General features: G+C 38.6%; 1 protein-coding gene across 1 annotated transcript in view; it reads right to left on the bottom strand.

Annotated features, from left to right (window-relative positions):
• Positions 1-234: 234 nt before the first annotated feature.
• HSD17B13 (hydroxysteroid 17-beta dehydrogenase 13) overlaps positions 235-23,878 on the bottom strand; it is a 36,999-nt gene continuing 13,355 nt past the window's right edge. The window contains exons 4-7 of the mRNA XM_040478803.1: positions 11,957-12,063; positions 9,771-9,908; positions 5,837-5,953; positions 235-462 (exon numbers count right to left, since the gene is read on the bottom strand). Coding sequence (XP_040334737.1) covers positions 372-462; positions 5,837-5,953; positions 9,771-9,908; positions 11,957-12,063 — 453 coding nt within the window. The 3' untranslated portion in view covers positions 235-371. The remainder of the gene's footprint in view (positions 463-5,836; positions 5,954-9,770; positions 9,909-11,956; positions 12,064-23,878) is intronic.

Genomic DNA, 23,878 nt, shown 5'->3' with positions numbered 1-23,878 from the left:
TGATAAGGTCTTCAAACTTTCCTGTGTAAATAAGTTCTCTTTGCGTTTACTTTTGGAGAGGTAGCTTTGTTCCCCCGTAAGCAGAAAGAAAAAAAATAAAATCTCTTAAAGAAAAATTACCTTTTAAGTATGTTTATGTAAGCATAAAAGTTTTTAAGAGGTGTGGAATGAAAAATGGATCTGACTAGTAAAACTACATTAATATTCTTGAGAAAGACAGGTAATTAGTCTTGCTCATTTGACTGCTGCTAATGTCAAACCAATGTTTTTATTATTAACATTATTGAAAAATGTGAAATAAAGCTTTGAAGCATTAATTCTAAACTTAGATTTACATCATTAAGCTGCATTTCTGGCTGGAGCTTGTTTATTCATTTCCTTTTGGTTTTGTGGCCAATCACTGCTTCAAATTGAATATTCTGTAAACGATTTATAGCTGCCAAGGCACGTTCAGGAAGAAATCTGTATGGGAAAAAAAGTAGAAAAGTTTTCAATTAAAAATTTTTGACACCGAAGTTCTTTTTTGTCGTCAGTTAGAATACCGTGAGAGTTATCTGGTTTGCATTTAATCTTTCTCTGTTCTTCCTTTCTTCCTTCACAGCAACCTCTCTTTCCTTTGTGTGTGTGTGTGTGTGTGTGTGTGTTTTAATATTCATCGTTCAAATACTAGAGATATATAAGGAAAGCACTGATATATACCACTCTTCAAGTCTTCTCATATTAGTAAAATCTTACATGAGATTATATGTGATAAAGATCTGAAACTGAAGGTCTGGACTTACTGCTGAAACTGTCCATGAACCCTGATATTAAGCATTCACAGAGAGACACCACCAGAACACACTCCATCCTTCCCTCCACCCGTCCTTAACTATTTACTGAATATCCATTATGTACTTTATAATAAGGTAGACAAAAGTCCTCGAAAAACAGCTCCTGCCTGAGGAGCTTATTGTTGAGCGGAGAGGCTAAAATGAGAAGAGAGATCACCTTGAAATAATTATTAAAAAATATTAGCCTTCTCTAATTAAGGACTATAACTGTGAGGAGGATTAATATGGGCTGGAATAGTGAAGGGAAACTTCAAAAGTGTTCAAGGATGGGTAAGATTTGAGCAGGCAGATGAAAAGAAGAGCCGACATGTGAATATAAGAAAGCAGATGTAGTCATCTGCAAAGAAACTCATATTGAAAAATACTTTGGTATTGTTGACTAATGCACGATTTACATCCTTGCCTTAGGTAGAGTGGAAGATGGATGAATAAGCAGAGAGGCAGGGAAGTTCTGGCTGAGAGAAAGACAAATATAAGAGAACTTGTACATGCCTTGTAACTATCCTCACAAGGAAACCTCCATGTTAATACTTGCATCCGCTCACAAAATTGTCTATGTCTGTAAAAGGAATTTTATGTGGAGAATATTAACTATATTTCCCAGTTGCTCAGTAACAAACCACCATGACAACTCCACAATAGTACCAAAGATTTTGAGACTCTTGTTTATTGTACAGGGATACTTATTCTCCAACTCTGACAGGATAGGGATGCTCATTCTCTTGTTCATATGCAAATATTCTATGATTTTGATTTTTTTCTACATTAATATGACCTGGTTGAGCCCCAAGAGAGGAGGAATCCCACGAAACTCATTTCCTACAGTTGCTTGGCAACAAAACACTTAGTCAACTCGAGATGATGTTGCTACGAGGTCAAGGTTAGGCTAATTTAAGTTGGTCTATTTAAGCTAAAATGGAAGATTGAAATTGACACAGCAATGCAGTTTGTCCACTGTTCTTGAATTGGTCTATTCCAAATTAGCAGTTTATATGAATTTGTTTCAAAATGACCCAAGAGCTTATCAAGTTTGTATAGTTCTCATTGACATAATTTCAATTTATTATAAACTGTCCCTCAGAAGAAAGCTGAGAGATTATCTCTTCTGGGTAAATAATCCTATTTCTTCTTAGCATTTTTTTAAAGGTCTTTTAAAGTAATCACTACACCCAGTGTGAGGCTTGAACTTATATCCCCAATATCAAAAGTTGCATGATCTACCAACTGATCCAGCCAAGCACCCCCTCTTCCTAGAATTCTATGTAAGTTCTACCTCCTAAACCCTTAACATCTGACTTCTGTGTCTTTTTTAATGGCAGGGGCTTTCCTTGTGTTATGTTATTTTATTCTTATGGTGTGCTTAGACAGGAGGTATTATCACCATCCCCATTTTATATATGGAAAATATGAGGCCATAGAGGCTAAATAGCTTATCCATGGTCAAAGAACTGGTAAGTGGTAAAGTGGTTTTTGAACTTAGGTGGGACCTTCGTTCCTAATCAACTTTATTATATTGTGTTCCTTTAAAAATGATAGAACAGCCTCTAGCAGAGATAATATGGAAATCATGGAGGTGGTAGAGAATATCATTTAAGTACTGAAAGACAAAAATCTACCAACCTAGATCAGTGAATGTATCTTTTAAAACTTAAGGCAAAATAAAGAGTGTGTTAAACATACAAAAGGTGCAAGAATTCATAACCAGCAGAACTTCCCTGAGAAACTGTTAAAGGATACCCTTCAGGCAGAGGGGAAATGATACCAGATAGAGGTCTGGATCTATACAAATGAATAAAGAGCACTAGAAATATTAACCACATGGATGAACATTTAAGAATTTTCTTTGTTATTTGAATCTCTTTAAAAAGATATTGGCTGTTTAAACAAACAAAAACTATGTAGTCAAAGTAAAATGTACAACAATCATAGCCTAAAGTAGGAAGGGAGAGATAGAAGTATACCACTGTAAGGTTCTTAGACTGTACATGAAGTTGTATAATATCATTTGGAGATTGGCTGTGATAAGTTAAAGATGCATACTATGAACCCTAAAGCAATAACTAAAGTAACAAAACAAAGCATTATAGCTAGTAAGCCAACACAAGAAATAAAATAAAAACATGAAAGTATTCAATCAAACCAAAAGGAGGCAGAGAGAAAAAAAGGAACCAAGATTAAATGGGATAAATAGAAAACAAATAGCAAGCTTTAAAGTAAGTTTTAGAACTATATCAATAATCATATTAAATGTAAAGAGTCTAAATACCCCCTATTAAATTGCCCCGATAGATTGTCAAATTAGAGTAAAAAACAAACAAACGAACAAACAAACACCTATATACTGCTTACAAAAGCACATTTCAGATATAAGGAAACAAATAGGAGTAAAAGACAGAGTAAAAGGACAGAAAAAGATTCAGTAAGATAATATTAATATAAAGAAGCTGAAGTGGTTATATTAATATCAGTAGATTTCGTAGCAAGGATAAACAAGGTCACTTCCAACATGACAAAGTAGTTAACTCATTTAGAGGACAAAATAATCCTTTCCATTCTCGCTTCACATATTTTGAAGCCCTTTTATTATCTGTATAAGCAAGCTTCAAAATATGTGAAGCGAGAATGGAAAGAAAAGCAAAGAAGACAGACAAATTCACAATAGCTACAGATTTTGAGCCTCCTTTCAATAATTGATAAAATAAACAGAAAATCAGCGAAAAATACAGAAGATTTGAACAACACTATCAACCAGTTTGACATAAGCTGACATTTATAGAAAACTCAACAATACAGAATACTCATTCTTTTTGGGTGCATGTGGAACACTTACCAAGATAAACCATGTTCTGAACTTAACCATGTCTCAGTAAATTTAAAACATTCAAGTCATACAAAGTTTAATTAAATTAGAAATCAGAAAAATGTCTAGAAAATCTCCAAAAAGTTAGAAACTAAAAAAATCATTTCTAAGTAAACTATGATACAAAAGGGAAATTAGAAAGCATTTTAACAGAATATAAATGAAAACATAGAATGTCACAATTTGAGGGACAGAACTAAAAACAGTACACAGGGGGAAATTTATAGCGCTAAGTGCCTATGCTGGAAAAAAAAAATCAATGAACTCAGTTTCTACATTGACAAACTAGAAAAAGAAGAGCCAATAAGTGAATAATAGAATAAAAGGAATAATAAAGATCAGAACAGATATTAGTGAAATAGAACACACAAAAAAATAGATAAAAAAATAAAAGAAACCAAATGCTAGTTCTTTGGAAAAATCACTAAATTGATAAACCTCTAGATAGACTGATGAGAACAGAAAAATAAAAATATAAATTTCCAATATCAGGAATCAGACATTCTAAACATATTACAAGTACAATAAGGGAAGATTTTGAATAAATTTATGCCTATGAATTTGACAACTTAGATGAAATGGACAAATTCTCTGAAGGACACACATTACCAAGAAGAAATAAGCAGCCTGAAAAGCCCTATAGGTTTTAAAGAAATTGTATTTATAATTTTTTTTCAACGTTTATTTATTTTTGGGACAGAGAGAGACAGAGCATGAACGGGGGAGGGGCAGAGAGAGAGGGAGACACAGAATCGGAAGCAGGCTCCAGGCTCCGAGCCATCAGCCCAGAGCCTGACGCGGGGCTCGAACTCCCGGACCGCGAGATCGTGACCTGGCTGAAGTCGGACGCTTAACCGACTGCGCCACCCAGACGCCCCAAGAAATTGTATTTATAGTTAAAAACTTGCCCTTAAAGAAAGCACCAGGCCTAGATGGCTTCACTGGTGAATTCTCCAAATGCTTAAAGAAAAAATAATGCCAATACCACACAAGCTATTCTGGAAAAGAGAAGAAGAGGGCGTACTTTCCAACTCATTCTATGAAGTCAATATTATCATGATGCAATATCAGACAAAGACATTACAACGCGAGGGTGGTTTATTCTTTAAAATGAATCCGTGTAGTTCACCATATCAACAAACTAAAATGGAAAGAACATATGATCTTAATATCATCAGCAAAAGCATTTGACAACTGATATTTACTCTTGGTAAATACTCTCATCAAAATAGTAACAGAAGGGAACTTCCTCAACATGATAAAAAGCATCTATCAAAAAACATCTACAGCTAACATTATACTTAACTGTGAAATACCGAGTACTGTTCTTCTAAGCTCAAGAAGACTACTTCATGCATGTTCTCACCAATCCTATGTGACATTGCATGCAAAGTTCTAGCCAGTGTCATATAGTAAGAAGAAAAACCATACAGATTGGAAAAGAAGTGTCTTTATTTGCTGACAATACTATCATCTAAAATAATCTGTAAAAAAAATCTGTTAGAATCTACAAAAAACTGCTAGAGATGAGTTTAGCAAGGTTGCTAAAATACAAGATAAAATGCAAAAATCAAACACACACACCAGCACCAAACAATGGGAAATAGAAAAATTGTTTTAACTGCCTTTTGAAATACCATCAAAAACATGAAATGCTTTGGGATAAACCTGATAAAAGCTGTGTAAGACTTTTACACTGAAAACTATACAATGTTGTGTGGAGATACTGAAGAAGATAAAAGAACAAAATGGAAAGATATTTTGGGTTCTTTGTTTTCTTGGATTGGAAGCCTCAAAATTGTTAATGTTATTTCTCCCCCAATTGATCAATAGATTCAATGCAATTTCAGTCAAAACTCCAGCAGGCTTTTAAATAGACCCTTTATTTTTAGCGATACTGTGTTCTCTTGCAACTGTGTTTCCTTCGATTGAAATAGTCTCTGACAAAGATTAAACTGAGATGTTAGAGCAAATGAATCATTCTTTTTTTTATAGATTGAATAAGGCAATAACAGAGACAATGTAACCGTTCTCCTCAGGCACAAGAGAGTTTCCACAGCAACTTTCACAACTGAAAGACTCTTCATCATGACAGTAGTTCCACTGGTGTTTTAGCATTTTAGATGTTTTGTGCTGTACTTACCTTCCTAGTATTAGATGTAGATTGATATATGATGGAACAAAAATCATTTTCTTATTGGTAAGTATTCCATCTATCAAGCTTCTTGCAACTGCGTCTGTCTCCAATACAGGCCATAGTCTATGATTAAGAAGAAAAAAGTTTGGTTCTTTTTGTTGTCATTTTAATTAACAAAGGCAGGAAAATTAACTTATATCACCAAATTAGGATTTAAAAGGTTCCAGGATTCACTGCACAAACGCCACCTGCCCCCACCAACCCCCACCCCCACATGCCGTGGGAATGTTTTGTTATCACAGTCTTAAACTTTCACACCAGGTATGCATGTTTTATGGCTCACTCAGTCAAAATATCAAAAGGGTGGAGAGGAATTAAATGACAGATGTGAAGAGGCAAGGCAGAATGGTGGGTAGGATTACTCACGGGACAGAAAGGAAACATCTGACATCTTTCTTCGGGCTTATTTAATACAAAGCTTTGCTAAGCATACTCTCTTTCTTCTGGAGTTATCCCATAAAGCTGGATTTGAAGGCATTCCGTACTTGAGATCCACCTCTGAATCACCTATACTGCAATTTAATGAGAGTTCCAGATGTGCACAGGGAGTATAGCATTGCTACTGGAGGTGTAGCCTTGCTTATACTGAAGACTGTGTACATGGGCTTTCTTTCTTTCTTTCTTTCTTTCTTTCTTTCTTTCTTTCTTTCTTTCTTTCTTTCTCTCTTTTTTTCTTTTCTTTCTAGAGAGAGCAGGGGAGAGGTGTGGGCAGGGAATCTCAAGCAGGCTCCATGCTTAGCTCGAGCCTAATGCGGGGCTTGATCCCATGACCCTGGGATCTTGAGCCAAAATCAAGAGGTGGACACCCAACCAAATGAGCCACCCAGGTGCCCCTACATGGGTTCTCGAATATTTATTCATAACCACAGGCCCAGTGTAGAATGTCCATTAGTTCAAAATGATGATTAGAGTTTAAAATGTAAATGGATTGGAAGTGTTGCATCAAAATGAAGATGTCCAGGCATGGGCTGAACGGCCAGTGAATAAAAAGGTTGTGTAGGGGCGCCTGGGTTGCTCAGTCGGTTAAGCAGCCGACTTCGGCTCAGGTCATGATCTCACAGTCCGTGAGTTCGAGCCCCGCGTCGGGCTCTGTGCTGACAGCTCAGAGCCTGGAGCCCGTTTCAGATTCTGTGTCTCCCTCTCTCTCTGCCCCTCCCCTGTTCATGCTCTGTCTCTCTCTGTCTCAAAAATAAATAAACGTTAAAAAAAAATTAAAAAAAAAAAAAAGGTTGTGTAGAAGAGTTAAGTAAGCAGTTAATGAATTTTATAACTTCCTTCCCTGACATATTCTGTGATATACTACAGGTTATTATGTGATTGAGGTTTCCATGGCATTGAGTAGTAAGCCAGCAGAGAGTAATACAAATCAATACCTCTCTAAATTATTGGGTTCTGCCTTTTGTCTCCCTGATTTTTCCTAGCTGGTTTCATCAACCCAGCCTCTGAGCCAAACCTCACTTTATGGACATGTTAGCTTTTGCCGAGGAATATTCAGAATCCAGCAGTCTGGGTGTAATCAATCCCACATCTTTAGCATTGGCTGTCAGACTCTGGGGTTGCTCCCAGGCATCCACACCACCTAGGATCTTATTACCCTTACTCTTCTCATCTATTGTGCCTTCCCTACCAGTTCATCTGGTTCTCTTGGCATACACTAAGCTTAAATGCTTCCCAGAAGGGTTTTTATTAGGCCCAGTTTGCTTTTTAAGAAAACTGAGCCCTTGGGGAGCCTGGGTGGCGCAGTCGGTTAAGCTCCGGCTTCAGCCAGGTCACGATCTCGCGGTCTGTGAGTTCGAGCCCCGCGTCAGGCTCTGGGCTGATGGCTCAGAGCCTGGAGCCTGTTTCCGATTCTGTGTCTCCCTCTCTCTCTGCCCCTCCCCCTTTCATGCTCTGTCTCTCTCTGTCCCAAAAATAAATAAAAAAACGTTGAAAAAAAAATAAAAAAAAAAAAAAAGAAAACTGAGCCCAGAGTCCCAATCGTACCATAGTATTTACTTAAATATTGTATTACTGCTAAGTATCTATGGCCTAACACTATTAAGGACTCCCCTGCTAGGGGGTGACCACAGCTTCAGAGACAACCCAGATAATTCAGAGTTCAGGGTTGATAGCTTCAAATGAGGCTAAGCTTAAAGGAGAATCTGTTAGCTCTTTTGAATGAATGTATTTAGGACTAATTCCCCTCCAGAAATAAACTGGCTTCAGATTTTATTAACCTGCAGCAGAAAAATACCAGAATTGAGGCAAATTTGTGAAGAAGGTATCTTAATTTTAGCACCCTTCTGCTCACCTTTCTGCCTTTTTACTCTCCTTTCAGGACCAATTTCTCCTCTCTTATGGTCTCAAATCCTCCTTTACCAGAGACAAAGTTGTCATAGAAGTTCACCTTGACTAAAGGATTAGGGACTCAATTTATTGCTGCTTCTAAGAACATTTGCACTTTCACAGAGGACAAGGTGGTAATGGTAATCAAATGGTAATCAAGGTGGTAATCAAATGCTGTGATTATATTTAATACATCAATGTTTTCCAAACCTGTCTCCAGACTCACCTGGTAGGTCTGCTTGTAAAGCAAAGCAAAGCAAAACAAAACAACTCATTCTTGGAGCTCATCGCAGACTACTGAATCAGAATCTCTAAGGAAGACCCTAAGAACATTTATTGTTTATGGAAGCATAGGTGATGATTCTTAGGACAAGACAAGTTTGAAAGATATTGGAGTACTTCATGCTAGCACTGTGGAAAATGGAAAAGGGCATATATCTGTACCTTTCCATACTCTATTTGAGGAGGATGAACCACAAATGGGAGAAGGGGATGTTAGGTATCGCTCATCTTGGGAATGGGTTTCCAGGAGAGGACATTCTTGACATCCCCTAAGCACATCTATCCAGGGGCGCCTAAGTGGCTTAGTCGGTTGGGTGTCTGACTCTTGATTTTGCCTCAGGTACGATGTCATGGTTTGTGGGTTTGAGCCCTGCGTTCAGCTGTGTGCTAACAGCACAGCTAGGAGCCTGCTTGGGATTCTCTCTTTCCTCTTGCTCTCTGCGCCTCCCCCTATGCTCTTTCTCTCTGTTTCTCAGAATGAATGCATAAATAAACTTAAAGGAAAAAAAGCACACTGGGGTGCCTGGGTGGCTCAGTTGGTTAAGCATCTGACTTCGGCTCAGGTCATGATCTCACGGTTGGTGAGTTCAAGCCCCACGTTATGCTCCATGCTGACAGTTCAGGGCCTGGAACCTGCTTTGGATTCTCTGTCTCCCTCTTTCTCTCTTCCCTTCCCCTGCCTGTGCTCGCTCTCTCTTTCTCTCAAAAATAAATAAACATTAAAAAAAAAGCAAAAAAAAAAAAAAAAAAGCACACCTCTCCAGCCTGCCCCACCCCTTCACTCCCTCTTGGCACCTGAGTGTGATGAACCTTTAACCTGATCACAAATAAACCCCAATTGCCTAAATCATCGGTAGCTGGTCACTCCTGCCAGTCCTCAATGAATTTTTTCCCTTTGTTCATCTCATTTCAAAGTGAAAAAGGCAATATGACATTAAGAAAAACATTTTGGGGTGCCAGAGTGGCTCAGTCTTTTAAGCATCCAACTTTGGTTCAGGTCATGATCTCACAGTTTGTGAGTTTGAGCCCCGCATCAGACTCTGTGATGACAGCTTGGAGCCTGGAGCCTGCTTCAGATTCTGTGTCTCCCTCTCTCTGCCCCTACCCCACTCCCGATCTGTCTCTCTCTCAAAAAGAAATAAACATTAAAAAAAACACATTTTTCCTTTTTCACTTTTTTCTATTTTCTCAGTTGACCCACCTAAAAATCTCCTACAGTTTTCAGGTCAATTTCTCATGCCATATTTTCATCCTGACTTGACTTTGACCTCACCTTGTGCTTGGGTTTTTGGTGAACCCAGTATTCACAAAAACTGGGCAGAGACACGAGGTTTGGATTCCAGTTTTTCCCAAGGCTTCAAGTTCTAATGTCAGAGCTCTGTGGAAGCCAACAGCAGCAAATTTGCTGGAACTGTAAGAGAATTACCCACCATTGTTAGCTAAGGTACAGTGAAACACATTCTCCAGCTTTCTGTAAGAAGGCAATGCTGATTTGGTTCGAGAATAAGTAGAAGCCAATTTTCCAAATCTTCCACTTGGTCATCAATTTTCATTTACTTTTTCTTAAATGTACCAGTTTCTTACTTAGCGATGATAGCAATAGAACAAATCCTAGTAATGTATTAACTGGCTTACTGCTTACTTTTCCACCCTACAGGTAAGGTTTTCCATTCAGTCTTCAAACTCTTGCCTAATCAGTTTTAATTGCTGTCTTATTTTGAAAAATATGAATCAGGAAAGACGTATTTAGAAAAACTACATAACTAATATCTACATTGAAACTTCTGTGGGACCGTATACATTTCTCCTCTCTTGTTAACTTAGTTGCTAGTTTCTCTTTTGACACTGGAGGCCACTTTGGCTTCTTAATTTCATTGTGAAAATCTGGAGTAAAAAGACTTTAGGTGATGTGTGTTGTGTGTGCAGTCTTCAGCATATCACTTTATCTTCTTTGATTTTCTGATTTCTTTCTTTCTTTTTTTTTTTTAATTATTCAGTTTTGAGAGAGAGACACACACAGAGCATGAGCGGGGGAGGGGCAGAGAGCAGGGAACACACAGAATCTGAAGCAGGCTCCAGGCCCTGAGCTGTCAGCACAGAGCCTGATATGGGGCTGGAACCCACTAGCCATAAGATCATGACCTGAGCCAAAGTCGGATGCTTAACTGACTGAGTCACCCAGGCACCCCTGATTTTCTCGTTTCTAAATGCAGGTGACATGAGCTGAAATCAAGAGTTGGATGCTCAATTGATAGAGCCACCCAGGTGCCCCTATTCATTGTAGTTTTGACCCAGGTGACAAGAAGAACAGTAAAGTTAAAGACTGGATGCTTTCTTAAGGGAGAAGAGAAAACGGAAAAGTATTATTATATTGGGATTCCACATTTCTAAACATTAAAACAATAGCAGATGTTTAATCTGTGAAATTCTTACTTGTGTTTTAAGATGTGCTGACAGCTCAGAGCCTGGAGCCTGCTTCAGATTGTGTCTCCCTTTCTCTCTGCCCCTCCCCCACTCACTCTCTCTCTCAAAAATAAGTAAACATTAAAAAAAGATGCTAGAGACAGTTTGAAACACCGTATGTCTGTGCAATGACCCCTTAACTTCATTGAAATATAGCCATGTCTGTGACCACATTCAGTGTCAGAAGTAATTTTGTCCATGACTCAGTTTAACCTTAACCATTATGTATAAGTAAATAATAAATCCATTAATTATGCACCCCTACACCCTCCCACTGATACTCATGTGTTGACTGTTACAAAAAGAACTGGACCAAATGTTAGCAAGTTAAATTTTTCTATGAAGTTGATATAAAGCAGAAGTAAGGAAATGAGATGCCATTGAAGAAGTTTATAAGGAAAAGATATTTTGCAAATAGTGTATCCTCAGGGCCTCTCAACCTTTTCTCTTTGTGTCCTTGGTAGATCATGGAGTGTACTATCTGCATCTTTTAATCAGGTAGATGGTTTCTCTTAATCTCTCTGTCTCTGTCTCTGTTTCTCTCTCTCTCTCTCTCTCTCTCTCTCTCTCTCACACACACACACACACACACACACACACACACACAATCTTTCATGGCACGAGAATACTGGAAAATGTTCTGATTCAGGGGTCACCCTAATTAGCTTATCTTGGGCATGCAGGCTATGGAATACATTTATGTTCATTTGGACTTCTGTATGTTTTACTTCTTAGTCCGTGGGTTCCCTGTTTCTTTTATCAACATGTACTCATTCCAAGATATGATGGAAACATGGCATTACATTTCATTGCTTTACAGAGGAGTTTTCAGAAATCTGAAAATATTTTAAACAATTACAACCAGTTTCATAGATAACCCTGCTATGAAGATTAGAATCTAAGGTCTAATAAACCCTTAAAAGTATGTGAGTATGTATGTATGTATTATGTATCCATCCATCTATCTATATGGCATTGCTGGATAATAATACTTACCAATATGGAATAAGATACGGAATCACCCCATGGCCACACACTGAAGCCACTGTGACGATGTGGCCATGATTTCTCTTCATCATTGATGGAAGAAGTGCTTTTGTGATCTTAAAGATCATTGAAGAAAGAAAAAAAACAATGGCACAGGTGTTAAGTTTCAAAAGTAGGTAGTTTTATTTTTAAGAAAAAAGAGCATTTTAGACTTTTGTGATGAAATGGAATATGTGCCAAGATTTCATGATTACTTCTACAGAAATGAAAACGATTGAAATGTATTTGTTTAAATTGGCATTGAGGGCTGTGCACTGAATATCACATGCTAAGAACTCATCTTAATATTCCTCTGTCTTGCCTTCAGAAGCAATCAAATATCTCCTTTATGGATATAACATATGAATAATAATATCAAGGGAAAAATTCAGAGTTTTCAGAACTGAGAAGATTTCCTATGGTAGTCTGGTATCATGTAACTTTTTTTTTTAGTTTAGGGTTTTACCATTCTAATGAGAAGAGTTGAAATCATGTTTAACTATAGCAAGTTAACTAGAAACAGCTGAGTTCTGTCCTGATTTACAATCATTATCCATCATGAATAGATTTAGTATCTCCCTCTTTGTAACATCATGTATTATATATTGATGTTACGGGAAATAAAAAGTCTTTCTTTATTTCCAAAAAGCTTTTACTGTTTTGTGAGAAATATTAATAATATTTTATGAGAATTTTATAAACACACCCTATGGACCCCATGCAAATTCATAGAGCCAGAACTGGGAAACCAAGTCACTCCCAAATTTCTGACCCACAGAAACTGTGAAAGGAAAATAAACACTTATTGTTGCCTCAAGCCACTAATTTTTTAAATTATTTTTGTTTGTTTTAACAAGTAGAAGTTAGTGATTCATCACTTACGTATAACACCCAGTGCTCATCCCAACAAGCGCCCTCCTTAATGCCCATCACCCATTTAACCCATCCCCCACCCATCTCCCTCCATCAACCCTTAGTTTGTTCGCTATCATTAAGAGTCTGGGGGCACAGACTCTTAGGTGGTCAGTCAGTTGAGTGTCAGACTCTTGCTTTTAGCTCAGCTAACTGTTGTGAGATTGAGCCCTGTGTCAGGCTCCAAGTTGAGCATGGAGCCTACTTGGGATTCTCTCTCTCCCTCTCTCTTTGCCCCTCCCCTGCTCATGCTCTTGCTCTCTCTCTCAAAATAATAACAAAAAAGTCTGTTTTATGGTTTGCTTCTCTCTTTTTTCCCCTTATGTTCACCTGTCTCATTTCTTAAATACTATATATGAGTGAAATCATGATATTTGTCTTTCTCTGACTATTGTGCTTAGCATAATACATTCTGGCTCCATCGATGTCATTGCAAATGCTAAGATTTCATTCTTTTTGATGGCTGAGTAATATTGCATTGTGTATATATACATCACATCCTCTTTATCCATTCAGCAGCCAATGGACATTTGGGCTCTTTCCATAGTTTGGCAATTGTTGATAATGCTGCTATAAACATCGGGGTTCATGTGCCCCTTTGAATTAGTATTTTTGTATCCTTTGACTAAATACCTAGTAGCACAATTGCTAAATTACAGGGTAGTTCTATTTTTAACTTTTTGAGGAACCTCCATGCTGTTTTCCAGAGTGGCTGCACCAGTTTGCATTCCCACCAACAGTGCAAGAGGGTTCCTGTTTTTCCACATCTTCACCAACATCTGTTGTTTCTTGTATTGTTAATTTTAGCCATTCTGACAGATATGAGGTGGTATATCTTCCTAGTTTTGATTTGCATTTCCCTGATGATGAGTAAGTTGAGCATCTTTTCATGTGTCTGTTAGCCATTTGCATGTCTTCTTTGGAAAGATGTGTATTCATATATTCTGCCCATTTCTTAACTGGATTATTTGTGTTTTTGGGTGTTGAGTTTGCTAAATTCTTTATAGATTTTGGATACTAAACCTTTATCTGATATGTCACTTGCAAACATCTTCTACCATTCAGTAGGCTGCCTTTTAGTTTTGTTGATTGTGTTCTTTGCTGTACAGAAGTTTTAATTTTATTTTATTATTTTTATTTTAAGAGAGAGAGAGAGTAGGGGGGGAAGGGCAGAGGGAGAGAGAGAGAATCTCAAGCAGGCTCCACACTCAGCACAGAGCTTGACCCGTGGCTCAATCCCACAGTCCTGGGATCATGACCCAAGCAGAAATCAAGAGTCAATCAATGTCTTGAGCAATCATGACACTCAACTGACTGAGCCACCCAGACACCTCTGTGCAGAGCTTTTTATCTTGATGAGTCCCAGTAGTTCATTTTTGCTTTTTTCCCCTTGTCTCTGGAAATATGTCTAGTAAGAAGTTGCTACAGCCAAGGTCAAAGAGGTTCCTGCCTATGTTCTCCTCTAGGATTTTGATAGTTTCCTGTCTCATAGTTAGGTCTTTCATCTATTTTGAATTTATTTTTGTGTATGGTGTAAAAAAATGGTCCAGTTCCATTCTTCTGCATGTTGCTGTCTAGTTTTCCCAACACCATTTGCTGAAGAGATTATCTTTTTTCCACTGGACATTCTTAACAGGTTTGTCGAAGTTTAGTTGACCATATAGTTGTAGGTCCATTTCTGGATTTTGTATTGTGTCCCACCGATCTATGTGTCTGTTTTTGTGCCAGTACTATATGGTCTTGATGACTACAGCTTTGTAATATAGCTTGAAATCCATAATTGTGATGGCTCCAGCTTTACTTTTCTATTTCAAGATTGCTTTGGCTGTTCAGGGTCTTTTGTGGTTCCATACAAATTTTAGGATTGTTCTAGCTCTGCAAACAATGCTGGTAGTATTTTGTTAGGGATTCCATTAAACGTGAAGATTGCTTTGGATAGTACAGACATTTTAACAATATTTTTCTTCTAATCCTTGAGCATGGAATGTTTTAACATTTCTTTATGTCTTCTTCAATTCCTTTCAAAAATGTTCTGTAGTTTTCAGAGGACAGATATTTTACCTCATTGGTTAGGTTTATTCCTAGGTATCCTATGGTTTTGGGTGCAATTGTAAATGGGATTGATTCCTTGGTTTCTCTTTCTGCTGCTTCATTATTAGTGTATAGAAATGCAACAGATTTCTGTATGTTGATTTTGCATCCGGCAACTTTACTGAATTTATGTATCAGTTCTAGCCATTTCTTGGTGGGGTCTTTCGGGTTTTCATCTTATTTTTTTTTAATGTTTATTTCTTTTTGAGAGAGCACAAGTGGGGAAGGAACAGAGAGAGGGGAACAGAGGATCCCAAAAGGGCTCTGTGCTGACAGCAGCAAGCCCGATGTGGGGCTTGAACTCATGAACTTCAAGATCATGACCTGAACCAAAGTCGGACACACCTGACTGAGCCACCCAGGTGCCCCTCGGGTTTTCTACATAGAGTATCATGTCGAATAGTGAAAGTTTGACTTCTTCCTTGCTGATTGGGATGTCTTTTATTTCTCTTTGTTGTCTGATCACTGAGGTTAGGACTTCTAGTTCTATGTTAAATAACAATGGAGAGAGCAGACATCCCTGTCTTGTTCCTGACCCTAAAGGAAAAGCTCTCAGTTTTTCCCCATTGAGGATGATATTAGCTGTGGGTCCCTTTGTGATGCTGAGGTATGTTCCCCCTATCCCTACTTTGTTGAGGTTTTTTATCAAGAATGGATGCTATACTTTGTCAAATGCTTTTTCTGCTTCTATTGAGAGAATAATATGGTTCTTATCATTTCTTTTATTAATGTGGTGTATCATGTTGATTGATTCATGGATATTGAACCACCTCTGCATCTCAGGTATAAATCCCTCTTGATCATGGTGAATAGTATTGTTGGATTCAGTTTGCTAGTATCTTGTTGAGAATTTTTGCATCCATGTTCATTCGAGATATTGGCCTGTAGTTCTCCTTTCTCATGGGGTCTTCAGTTTTAGAATCAAGGTAATGCTGGCCTTGTAGAATACGTTTGGAAATTTTCCTTCCATTTCTATTTTTTGGAACAATTTGAGAAGAATAGGTATTAACTCTTCTTTAAGTGTTTGGTAGAATTCCCCTGATAAGGCATCTGGCCCTGGACTTATGTTTGTTGGGAAATTTTAAAAATCTTTTTATTTATTTATTTTTTAAATAAAATGTATTTATTTATTTATTTAGAGAATATGCAGGGGAGAGGCAGAGGGAGTGGGAGAGAGGGAAACTCAAGCAGGCTCCCTGCTGTCAATGCAGAGCCCAATGCAGGGCTCAAACCCACTGACTGTGAGATTATGACCTGCGCTGAAATCAAGATTCGGACGCTTAACCAACTGGGCCACCCAGACATCCCTTTTTGTTGGGAGATTTTTGACTACTGATTCAATTTCTTATCTGGTTATGGGTCTGTTCAAGTTTTCTATTTTTTCCTGTTTCAGCTTCGGTAGTTTATATGTTTCTAGGAATTTCTTCATTTCTTCCAGATTGCCCAATTTGTTGGTATGCAATTTTTCATGATATTCTTCTTTAAATGTTTGTCTTTCTGTAGTGTTGGTTGTGATCTCTCCTCTCTCATTCATGATTTTATTTATTTGGGTCCTTTCTCTTTTCTTTTTGATAAGTCTGGCTAGAAGTTTATCAATTTATTAATTCTTTCAAAGAACCAGCTTCTAGTTTCATTGATCTGTTCTACTGTTCTTTTCCGTTGTTTCTATATCATTTATTTCTGCTCTAATTTTTATTATTTCCTTCCTTTAGGCTTCATTCCTTTTCTAGCTCCTTTACAGGTAAGGTTAGGTTGTATATTTGAGATTTTTCTTGCTTTTTAAAAAGATTTTTTTAATGTTTATTTCTTTTTTTGAGAGAGAGAGAGAGAGAGAGAGAGAGAGAGAGCATGAGTAGGAGAGGGGCAGAGAGAGAAGGAGACACAGAATCAGAAGCATGCTCCAGGCTCTGAGCTGTCACCACAGAACCTGATGCGAGGCTTGAACCCACAAACTGTGAGATCATGACCTGAGCTGAAGTCAGACGCTTAACCAACTGAGCCACTCAGGCACCCAAGATTTTTCTTGCTTCTTGAGATAGACCTGTATTGATATATACTTCCCTCTTATGACTATTGCATCCCAAAGGTATTGGATCATCATGTTTTCATTTTCATTTGCTTCTATGTATTTTTTTAATTTCTTCTTTACTTTCCTGGTTAACCCATTTATTCTTTAGTAGGATGTTCTTTAGCCTCCATGTATCGTGCTCTTACCAAGTTTTTTCTTGTGGTTGATTTCAGGTTTCATAATGTTGTGGTCACAAAATATGCATGGTATGATCTCAATCTTTTTGTATTTGTTAAGGCCTGATTTGTGACCCAGTATGTGATCTATTCTGGAAAACATTCCATGTGTGCTCAAAAAGAATGTGTATTCTTATGCTTTAGGATGAAATGTTCTGAATATATCTGTTAAGACCATCTGGTGCATTGTGTCATTCAAAGTCATTGTTTTCTTATTGATTTTTTTTGCTTAGATGATCTGTCCATTGTTGTAAGTGGGGTTTAAAGTCCTCTGCTATTATTATATTATTATCAATGAGTTTCTTTATGTCATGTTATGTTATGTTATTTATATGTTTGGGTGTTCTCAATTTGGGGCATAAATATTTATAATTGTTAGATCTTCTTGTTGGCAGTAGACTTATATGATGATACTGTGCTCTTCATCATCTCTTATTACAGTCTTTGGTTTAAAATCTAGTTTGTCTGATATGACTACTTTGGCTTATTTTCGATGTCCATTAGCTTGGTAATGGGTCTCCATTCCTTCACTTTCAATCTGGAAGTACCTTTAGGTTTAAAATGAGTGTCCTGTATGCAGCACATATAGATAGGTCTTATTTTCTTATCCATTCTGATACTCTATGTCTTTTGATTGGAGCATTTAGTCCATTTACATTCAGAGTGATTATTGATAGATATGAATTTACTGCCATTGTGTTATCTGTAAAGTCATTCTTTCTGGAGATTTTTTTCTGTTCCTTTCTAGTCTTTGTTGCTTTTGGTCTTTTTTTCCCACTCAAAGAGTCCTCTTCAATATTTCTTGCAGGGCTGGTTTAGTGGTCACAAACTCTTTTAGATTTTGTTTGTCTGGGAAACTCTTTATCTCTCCTTCTGTTCTGAATGACAGCCTTGCTGGATAGAGTATTCTTGGCTGCATATTTTTCCCATTCAGCATGTTGAATATACCATGCCACTCCCTCTGGCCTGCCAAGTTTTATGGCTAGATCTGCTGCTAACCTTATTTGCCTTCCCTTGTAAGTTAGGGATTATCTCCCTTGTTGTTTTTAGAATTTTTTCCTTATCTCTCAGTATTTTGCAAATTTTACTATGATATGTCTTGGTGTTGGCCTGCTTTTATTGATTTTGATGGGAGTTCTCTGTGCCTCCTGGATTTGGATATGTTTTTCCTTCGCCAGATTGGGGAAGTTTTCAGCTAAAATTTGCTCAAATAAACCTTTTGCCCTTTTCCCTTCTTTCTTCTTCTGTGACTCCTATGAAGCAAATACTATTATGCTTTATGGGGTTGCTGAGTTTGCTAAGTCTACATTTGTGATCCAATATTTTTTTCCCTCTTCTTTTTAGCTTAATTATTTTCCATAATTTTATCTCCTATATCACTTATTCATTCCTCTGCTTCTTCCATCTTTGTAGTCATTACATTCAGTCATGTTTGCATCTCAGTTATAGCATTTTTTATTTTGGCTTGACTAGATTTTAGGTCTTTTATTTCTGCAGTAAGGGACTCCTGGTGTCTTCTATGCTTTTCTCAAGCCCAGCTAGTATCCTTTTCATTGTGTTTTAAATTCTGAGTCAACCATATTTCTTATACCTGTTTCAGATCCCTGGCCATGACCTTTTTTGTTCTTTCTTTTGGAATGAATTCCTCTGTGTTGGCATTTTGTCTAGATCTTTGTTTTCTTTGTGTTAGAAAAGCCTGTTATGTTTCCTACTCCTGAGAGTAATGGCTTTATTAAGAAGAGGTCCAGGTTCTGGTGCTTCATGAAGTGTTTCTAGTGTATGCTATGCACACTCCGCTGTTGCGTTTTGGATGCTCTTTCCCTCAGGTCAGTACACTGCAGAGTTTTTCCTTGCCTTCAGTGGGGAGTATTTGGACGTTGTCCACTGTGTGGTGAGTTTCAACTAATATGGTTTGGTCTTCTTGTTAAAAGAGGACAGAACTGATTGGAGAGAGGGAAGATGGTGGTGTAGGAGGACACTGGGCTCACCGCGCGTCCTGCTGATCACTTAGATTCCACCTACACCTGCCTAAATAACCCAGAAAACCACCAGAGGATTAGCAGAACGGAGTCGCCGGAGCCAAGCGCAGACGAGAGGCCCACGGAAGAGGGTAGGAAGGGCGACGATGCGGTGCGTGCTCCACAGACTGGCGGGAGGGAGCCGGGGTGGAGGGGCGGCTCGCCGGCCAAGCAGAGCCCCCGAGTCTGGCTTGCAAAAAGCGGAGGGGCCTGACGGACTGTGTTCCGACAGCAAGCGCAACTTAGCGTCTGGGAGGTCATAAGTTAACAGCTCTGCTCAGAAAGCGGGAAGGCTGGAGGACAAAGGGAAGGAGAGCTGCTGAGCCCCCGGACGACAGAGCTCAGTTTGGTGGAGAACAAAGGCGCTCTCCAGCGCCATCTCCCCCGCCCATCCCCCAGCCAAAATCCCAAAGAGAACCAGTTCCTGCCAGGGAACTTGCTCGCTCCGCGCAAACACCCAACTCTGCGCTTCTGCGGAGCCAAACCTCCGGCAGCGGATCTGACTCCCTCCTGCTGCCCCTCCTGAAGTGGATCACCTAAGGAGAAGCAAGCTAATCCTGCCCCTCCTGCCCCTGTGCACCTTGCCTACCCACCCCAGCTAAGACGCCAGATCCCCAGCATCACAAGCCTGGCAGTGTGCAAGTAGCCCAGACGGGCCACCCCACCCCACAGTGAATCCCGCCCCTAGGAGGGGGGAAGAGAAGGCACGCACCAGTCTCACTGTGGCCCCAGCGGTGGGCTGGGGGCAGACATCAGGTCTGACTGCGGCTCCGCCCACCAACTCCAGTTATACACCACAGCACAGGGGAAGTGCCCTGCAGGTCCTCACCACGCCAGGGACTATCCAAAATGACCAAGCGGAAGAATTCCCCTCAGAAGAATCTCCAGGAAATAACAACAGCTAATGAGCTGATCAAAAAGGATTTAAATAATATAACAGAAAGTGAATTTAGAATAATAGTCATAAAATTAATCGCTGGGCTTGAAAACAGTATAGCTGACAGCAGAGAATCTCTTGCTACAGAGATCAAGGGACTAAGGAACAGTCACGAGGAGCTGAAAAACACTTTAAACGAAATGCATAACAAAATGGAAACCACCACGGCTCGGATTGAAGAGGCAGAGGAGAGAATTGGTGAACTAGAAGATAAAGTTATGGAAAAAGAGGAAGCTGAGAAAAAGAGAGATAAAAAAATCCAGGAGTATGAGGGGAAAATTAGAGAACTAAGTGATACACTAAAAAGAAATAATATACGCATAATTGGTATCCCAGAGGAGGAAGAGAGAGGGAAAGGTGCTGAAGGGGTACTTGAAGAAATAATAGCTGAGAACTTCCCTGAAGTGGGGAAGGAAAAAGGCATTGAAATCCAAGAGGCACAGAGAACTCCCTTCAGACGTAACTTGAATTGATCTTCTGCACGACATATCATAGGGAAACTGGCAAAATATAAGGATAAGGAGAAAATTCTGAAAGCAGCAAGGGGTAAACATGCCCTCACCTATAAAGGGAGACCTATAAGACTCGTGACTGATCTCTCTTTTGAAACTTGGCAGGCCAGAAAGAATTGGCACGAGATTTTCAGTGTGCTAGACAGAAAAGATATGCAGCCGAGAATCCTTTATCCAGCAAGTCTGTCATTTAGAATAGAAGGAGAGATAAAGGTCTTCCCAAACAAACAAAAACTGAAGGAATTTGTCACCACTAAACCAGCCCTACAAGAGATCCTAAGGGGGACCCTGTGAGACAAAGTACCAGAGACATCACTACAAGCATAAAACATACAGACATCACAATGACTCTAAACCCATATCTTTCTATAATAACACTGAATGTAAATGGATTAAATGCGCCAACCAAAAGACATAGGGTATCAGAATGGATAAAAAAACAAGACCCATCTATTTGCTGTCTACAAGAGACTCATTTTAGACCTGAGGACACCTTTAGATTGAGAGTGAGGGGATGGAGAACTATTTATCATGCTACTGGAAGCCAAAAGAAAGCTGGAGTAGCCATACTTATATCAACAAACTAGACTTGAAATTAAAGGCTGTAACAAGAGATGAAGAAGGACATTATATAATAGTGACAGGGTCTATCCATCAGGAAGAGCTAACAATTATAAATGTCTATGCGCCGAATACCGGAGCGCCTAAATATATAAAACAATTACTCATAAACATAAGCAACCTTATTGATAAGAATGTGGTAATTGCAGGGGACTTTAACACCCCACTTACAGAAATGGATAGATCATCTAGACGCACGGTCAATAAAGAAACAAGGGCCCTGAATGAGACATTGGATCAGATGGACTTGACAGATATATTTAGAACTCTGCATCCCAAAGCAACAGAATATACTTTCTTCTCGAGTGCACATGGAACATTCTCCAAGATAGATCATATACTGGGTCACAAAACAGCCCTTCATAAGTTTACAAGAATTGAGATCATACCATGCATACTTTCAGACCACAATGCTATGAAGCTTGAAATCAACCACAGAAAAAAGTCTGGAAAACCTCCAAAAGCATGGAGGTTAAAGAACACCCTACTAACGAATGAGTGGGTCAACCAGGCAATTAGAGAAGAAATTAAAAAATATATGGAAACAAACGAAAATGAAAATACAACAATCCAAACGCTTTGGGACGCAGTGAAGGCAGTCCTAAGAGGAAAATACATTGCAATCCAGGCCTATCTCAAGAAACAAAAAAAATCCCAAATACAAAATCTAACAGCACACCTAAGGGAAATAGAAGCAGAACAGCAAAGGCAGCCTAAACCCAGCAGAAGAAGAGAAATAATAAAGATCAGAGCAGAAATAAACAATATAGAATCTAAAAAAACTGTAGAGCAGATCAACGAAACCAAGAGTTGGTTTTTTGAAAAAATAAACAAAATTGACAAACCTCTAGCCAGCCTTCTCAAAAAGAAAAGGGAGATGACCCAAATAGATAAAATCATGAATGAAAATGGAATTATGACAACCAATCCCTCAGAGATACAAACAATTATCAGGGAATACTATGAAAAATTATATGCCAACAAATTGGACAACCTGGAAGAAATGGACAAATTCCTGAACACCCACACTCTTCCAAAACTCAATCAGGAGGAAATAGAAAGCTTGAACAGACCCATCACCAGCGAAGAAATTGAATCAGTTATCAAAAATCTCCCAACAAATAAGAGTCCAGGACCAAATGGCTTCCCAGGGGAGTTCTACCAGACGTTTAAAGCAGAGATAACACCTATCCTTCTCAAGCTATTCCAAGAAATAGAAAGGGAAGGAAAACTTCCAGACTCATTCTATGAAGCCAGTATGACTTTGATTCCTAAACCAGACAGATACCCAGTAAAAAAAGAGAACTACAGGCCAATATCCCTGATGAATATGGATGCAAAAATTCTCAATAAGATACTAGCAAATCGAATTCAACGGCATATAAAAAGAATTATTCACCATGATCAAGTGGGATTCATTCCTGGGATGCAGGGCTGGTTCAACATGCGCAAATCAATCAACGTGATACATCACATTAACAAAAAAAAAAGAGAAAAACCATACGATCCTGTCAATCGATGCAGAAAAGGCCTTTGACAAAATCCAGCACCCTTTCTTAATAAAAACCCTTGAGAAAGTCGAGATAGAAGGAACATACTTAAAGATCATAAAAGCCATTTATGAAAAGCCCACAGCTAACATCATCCTCAACGGGGAAAAACTGAGAGCTTTTTCCCTGAGATCAGGAACACGACAGGGATGCCCACTCTCACCACTGTTGTTTAACATAGTGCTGTAAGTTCTAGCATCAGCAATCAGACAACAACAGGAAATCAAAGGCATCAAAATTGGCAAAGATGAAGTCAAGCTTTCGCTTTTTGCAGATGACATGATATTATACATGGAAAATCCGACAGACTCCACCAAAAGTCTGCTAGAACTGATACATGAATTCAGCCAAGTTGCAGGATACAAAATCAATGTACAGAAATCAGTTGCATTCTTATACACTAACAATGAAGCAACAGAAAGACAAATAAAGAAACTGATCCCATTCACAATTGCACCAAGAAGCATAAAATACCTAGGAATAAATCTAACCAAAGATGTAAAGGATCTGTATGCTGAAAACTATAGAAAGCTTATGAAGGTAATTGAAGAAGATTTAAAGAAATGGAAAGACATTCCCTGCTCATGGATTGGAAGAATAAATATTGTCAAAATGTCAATACTACCCAAACCTATCTACACATTCAATGCAATCCCAATCAAAATTGCACCAGCATTCTTCTCGAAACTAGAACAACCAATCCTAAAATTCATATGGAACCACAAAAGGCCCCGAATAGCCAAAGTAATTTTGAAGAAGAAGACCAAAGCAGGAGGCATCACAATCCCAGACTTTAGCCTCTACTACAAAGCTATCATCATCAAGAGACAGGATGGTATTGGCACAAAAACAGACACATAGACCAATGGAATAGAATAGAAACCCCAGAACTAGACCTACAAACGTATGGCCAACTCATCTTTGACAAAGCAGGAAAGAACATCCAATGGAAGAAAGACAGTCTCTTTAACAAATGGTGCTGGGAGAACTGGACAGCAACATGCAGA

Source organism: Herpailurus yagouaroundi, unplaced genomic scaffold (assembly GCF_014898765.1).
Source record: "Herpailurus yagouaroundi ecotype Mexico unplaced genomic scaffold, PumYag 28, whole genome shotgun sequence".
NCBI classification, from domain to species: domain Eukaryota; kingdom Metazoa; phylum Chordata; class Mammalia; order Carnivora; family Felidae; genus Herpailurus; species Herpailurus yagouaroundi.
The sequence above is the reverse complement of the archived record's forward strand: the minus strand, read 5'-3'. Positions and strand labels throughout refer to the sequence as shown.